A 5,347-nucleotide genomic window follows, 5' to 3' on the forward strand; every position below is an offset into this window, starting at 1 on the left:
CGTTATTCTTTAAATGCCTTTTGATAGTACCCAGTATGATCTTCTCCATAATTTTTCCAGGTACTGAGGTTAGACTAATAGGTCTGTAGTTTCCTGGGTCTTCCCTCACACCCTTTTTGTAGATGGGAACAACATTGTTCCTTGGCTAGCCTCCAGTCAGCAGGGACCTCCCCAGATTCCCAAGACCTTTGGTAGATGATCGAGAGGGGTCCTGCCACAACTTCCACTAGCTCCTTCAGAACTTTGGGATGAATCTCATCAGGCCCCATGGACTTATGAACATTCAGCTGATACAGCTGGTCCCATACAATTTCAGTGTCCACTAACGGAAAGTCACTGTTCCTGAAGTCATGGTCCTCTGACTCAGGGGACCGGGCAGCCTAAGGTCTATCAGTATTATTAAAGACTGAGACAAAAAACTCATTGAATGCCTCTGCTTTTTCTTCATCCCTGTTAGTCAGATGACCATCTTCAACAAGTATCGGTCCAATGTTTTCTTTAGACCTCCTCTTGCTATTAACATACTTTAAAAAGCCCTTTTTGTTATCTGAAACAACACTGGCCAGTTTCAACTCTAATTGAGCTTTGGCCTTTCATGTCTTCTCCCTGAATATGTGAGCCACAGCTCTGTGCTCTTCCTGCAAAGCCTGACCTCGTGTCCAGAGATCATACAATTTCTTTTTCCTCTTGAGTTCCATGAGGAGTTCCCTGTTCAGCAAAGCTGGTCTGCTGGCCCACTTGCTTGACTTTCAACACAGTGAAATTGCCTCTTCCTGTGCTTCTAAAAGACTGACCAGCACTTGTGGACTTCTAAGCCCCCAAAAGCAGATTCCCAGGGTACTCTGCTAAATAGCCCCCTGAATAGCTTAAAGTTTGCTCTCCTGAAGTGCAAAGTAGTAACTCTGCTGACCTTTTATCTCATTACACTGAAAATTTTAAACTCAGTCATTGCATGGTCACTGTGGCCGAGACAGCCACCTGCCATCACATGCCCCCCGAGTCCTTCTTTATTCATGAAGAGCAAGTCTAGGAGGGCATCTTTCCTAGTTGGCTCCCTGAGTAACTGTATCAAGAAGTTATTTCCTACAAACTTCAAGAATTACCAAGACCCGCTTGTCACAGCAGTATGGTTTTCCCACTTGATGCCTGGGAAGATGAAACCTACCATAAGGACAAGGGCTACTGATCCAGAGATTTCTCCTAACTGCCTATAGAATAACTCATCAGTGCTTACATCCTGGCTGGGCAATTGGTAGTAAACACCCACTACAACATCTCCTTTGTTTGCCATCCCCCTAATCCTCACCCAGAGGCTCTCTACCACATCATCCCTATACTTTAAGGTCTGTACAATCAAACCTCTCCCTTACATACAGTGCAATTCCTCCACCTCACCTGCCCTGCCTATCCCTCCTGAGCAGCCTGTAGTCCTCCATCCCAGCACTCCAGTCATGGGACTCATTCCACCAAGTCTCACTGATACCAATGATATTCCAGCTCTGGGAGCTGACCAGCACTGTAGGGCAAGGCCTCAAGGACAAGAGTCCAAAGTACTGATAGCCTGATGAATAGAGACTTGTTAGAACTTGTAGGGCACAAGCCCTGGGAGCAAAGGAACAAGCTAACTGCAGACCCCTGAGCCGTTACTGTTGAGGAGGCAACCAGACAGACAGAGAAACAAGTAGCCAGATAAGGGAACGGATGGCGCCGATATGTAACTTTGTTAATCAAGAAAGCCGCGTAGAAAGAAACTCCCTAACTTTGGAATAGAAACTGTTGCTATATCAAGGTAAACTAATAAGTTCCTATTGTTCTAACGGTGTGCCTTAAATATCAACCAATCAGTGTTTTTTACACTTAAGATTTAACCAATCAGTGTGTAATATGTAGAAGGTAGAAACGTATATAATTGTAAGAAAATCACTAATAAATGGACAACTTGCTTGCATCAAGCTGCGTCCCGTCTCTTCATTCGCCGCAAATTGGTGACCCCGACGTGATCCAGTGAAGGATCTGACGTGGAGGGACTCTCGAATCGCCTAACTGAGCGACATGCAGCGAATCCCACAGAACTTTGAATGATCCGCTGAAAGGAAGCGGGAGCCGGCCGGCCATAAATCCCTCCGGAGTTGAGAGGTGAGCTGTGGGAAATCCGTAATGGGGAATCAGGTTTCATCCCCAGAAAGAGACGTATATGAGCTCATGAAAGGTCTCCTTAACAAACATAAGAAAAGTATTTCTGGGCATGACCTTAAAGCAATGCTTAAGTGGGTGCAAGTAAATATGCCTGCAGTGACAGCAACTACAATTTTCGTGCAGGAACTTTGGGACGATACAGGGGTGAAATTGTGGGATTCTGCGACAAAAGGCAATACTGAGTCCCACCGTCTGCTGTCTTCATGGAGAGTTATTTTTGAGACTCTGAAAGCACAAAAAGAAAAGGCAGAGGAAGGAGAGGAGGAGGAGTCGCAAGCTCCTATAGCCCTGTCCTTATCAGCCTCTAAATCACAGTGCTCTAAACTCCTGGGTGTTAATGCAGTGGAGTATCCGCCAGAAGACGACCCCTTTGACCCGGGACCGGTAGACCCTGAACAAGAACCTGATTTATACCCTCCTGATCTGCGTGATGTGTGGGCAAAAATAAAGAAACAAGCCTTAAAGGAGGGGGATTTAGAAATGGCTAAAACTATAGTTGCTCCAGTCTTGTATTCTCAGGGTCGGGCAGGGGGAGCACGATGGGAGACTCTTTCCTTTTCGGTTGTTAAAGAACTGCGCCGCACGGTTACGGAACATGGTATTTCTTCTCCCTATTTTATAAGTCTGTTATCTTCTGTGTTTGATACTTATGTCATGACTCCTCATGATTTGAAATCTTTAGCACGATTGCTACTAACCCTGACTCAGTACACATTATGGGAGTTGCATTGGAGAGGGGGACTGCAAGCACTCCTACTCACATATGTTAATCATAATGATGCTGCATTAGCTGCACTAACAATAGAACATCTTACGGGCACCGGTGCACATGCTGATCCTGTAGCGCAGGCTCAAAACTGTCCCCGTGCGGCTCTCGAGGCAATTAGAGAAGAGGCGAAAAAGGCTTTTTTCCAGGTTCCTGATGTACAAAAGCCACAAAAAGCTTTTACTACCACCACTCAGGAGCCTCGAGAACCTTATATGCAGTTTATTGATAGACTAAAACAGGCTTTGGAACGTCAAGTAGATAATGCGGAAGCTTGGGATATATTGTTAACAAAACTAGCTGTTGAAAATGCTAATGCTGATTGTAAAAGGCTACTGAAGTCTCTTCCCAACCCGAACCCCACTTTGGTGGAAATGGTGGAAGCATGTAACCGAATCAGTGTGGTTGACCATAAGTTTGAAGCTATGGCTGCTGCTTTTGCAGCGATGCGTGGTGCGGGGAATTGCTATGGTTGTGGTAAGCCTGGTCATCTAAAGAGAAATTGTCTTGCTCGGGCTGCAGGGAATAGACAACAACCTCCTGGTCCTGGAGTTTGTCCGAAATGTCGGAAAGGGCGTCATTATGCTAATCAATGTCGATCTAAGTACGACTTCCAGGGACAACCGATACAGGGAAACCAACCGCGGAGCGCGGGGCAGTGACGCGCGCAGACACAAGTGCCACAGCTGACATTTCAACAACCTCGGAGAGAAGCACCGACACCTCAAGTCCCTGTCCAGCAACCTCAGGCAGTGCCGGATTGGACCTGGCAAACTCACACACAGTAACACTGCTCGCTTCCTCGGTTCATTTATTATCAACAAATGTCAAAGGACCATTACCCCCTGATACACAAGCTCTATTAATTGGTAGATCTTCCACAACATTGTCTGGTCTATTTGTTTTACCAGGTGTTATTGACTCTGACAGTGTGGACGAAATTAAAATTATGGCATGGACTCCATTTCCACCTTGTACGATACCTCAGGGTAGTTGAATAGCGCAACTGATTCTGATTCCGGCAAGGGTAAGCTCTCTAATCACTGATCATCCTCCGCAGAGGAGAGGAGGTTTTGGATCCACCGGGTCACCCCACATTTTGTGGGTACAATCCATTTCTCCACAGCGACCTATGTATCAGTGTACCCTTATTTACAATGACCAACAACTAGCACTAAATGGAATCATTGACACTGGAGCTGATGTCACAGTAATTTCTCAAGCCAAATGGCCTCCGCAATGGCCACTGACTAATGTCTCTCAGACACTGGCTGGGATAGGGGGGACCGGTAACAGTCATCAGAGTTTGGAACTAATTCGAATTCAAGGACCAGAGGGACATGTGGCTTCTGTTAAACCTTTTGTGCTGCCTGTCCCTATGGTTTTGTGGGGGCGTGATGTATTGTCACAATGGGGAATGTCTATCCGTACACATTTTTATATAGGGCCATTGAAGTGCGCGACACCCTAAAAATAACCTGGAAATCTGATGTTCCTATTTGGGTGGATCAATGGCCCCTTCCTTTGGAAAAACTTCGCGCACTTCAAAACTTAGTCTCAGAACAACTGTCCAAGGGACACATTGTACCCTCTACTAGCCCATGGAATTCACCAGTTTTTGTTATTTAAAAACAAACTGGCAAGTGGCGCTTGCTCCATGATCTCAGAAAAATTAATGATGCTATGGAAGATATGGGAGCCCTCCAACCCGGGCTCCCGTCCCCAACTATGATCCCTCAACATTGGCATCTAACTGTCATAGATCTTAAAGATTGTTTTTTCAGTATCCCGTTACATCTAGATGATACCCCAAAATTTGCCTTTTCAATTCCAAGCATCAACATGCAAGCTCCGTTGCAGAGATATCAGTGGGTTGTACTGCCACAAGGTATGAAAAATAGCCCTACAATGTGTCAATGGTATGTTGCGAAAATACTCAGTCCTGTCCGAAATGCTATGCCTACTGTGTTATTGTATCACTATATGGATGACCTTTTAGTGGCAGCACAACATCACGAAGTCATGGAGAAAGCTGTAGCCCTTGTCACAGATGCCGTGAATTCGGCAGGTCTCTGTATAGCACCAGAAAAGGTCCAGAAGTTTCCCCCTTGGAAATATCTGGGCTGGCGAATAAGAGCACAAACTATTGTTCCTCAACCATTGCAGATCAATACCAATGTAAGGAACCTGCATGATGCAGAAAAATTACTGGGAACAATAAATTGGGTTCGACCATTATTGGGAATTTCTAATACAGACTTGGGTCCTCTGTTTGACCTACTAAAAGGGGACACTAATCTTTGCTCTCCACGTAATCTTAACTCTGAAGCAGATACATCTTTACAAAAGGTTGCCTCAGCTATCGCTTCTCGACAGGCCCACCGA

General features: G+C 45.5%; 1 protein-coding gene across 1 annotated transcript; it reads left to right on the top strand.

The window, feature by feature from the left end:
- The first annotated feature begins 1,960 nt into the window (after positions 1 to 1,960).
- LOC130141927 (endogenous retrovirus group K member 9 Gag polyprotein-like) lies at positions 1,961 to 3,624 on the top strand. The gene is made up of 2 exons (XM_056323224.1): positions 1,961 to 2,136; positions 2,320 to 3,624. The coding sequence occupies exon 2, from the start codon at positions 2,677 to 2,679 to the stop codon at positions 3,622 to 3,624; it is 948 nt and encodes a 315-aa protein (XP_056179199.1). The 5' UTR covers positions 1,961 to 2,136; positions 2,320 to 2,676.
- The last annotated feature ends 1,723 nt before the right edge of the window (positions 3,625 to 5,347 follow it).

Source organism: Falco biarmicus, chromosome W (assembly GCF_023638135.1).
Source record: "Falco biarmicus isolate bFalBia1 chromosome W, bFalBia1.pri, whole genome shotgun sequence".
Taxonomy (NCBI): Eukaryota; Metazoa; Chordata; class Aves; order Falconiformes; family Falconidae; genus Falco; species Falco biarmicus.

Coding starts and splice junctions, on each gene's coding strand:
- LOC130141927 (XM_056323224.1), top strand. CDS start 2,677: ATGGCTAAAACTATAGTTGCTCCAGTCTTGTATTCTCAGGGTCGGGCA.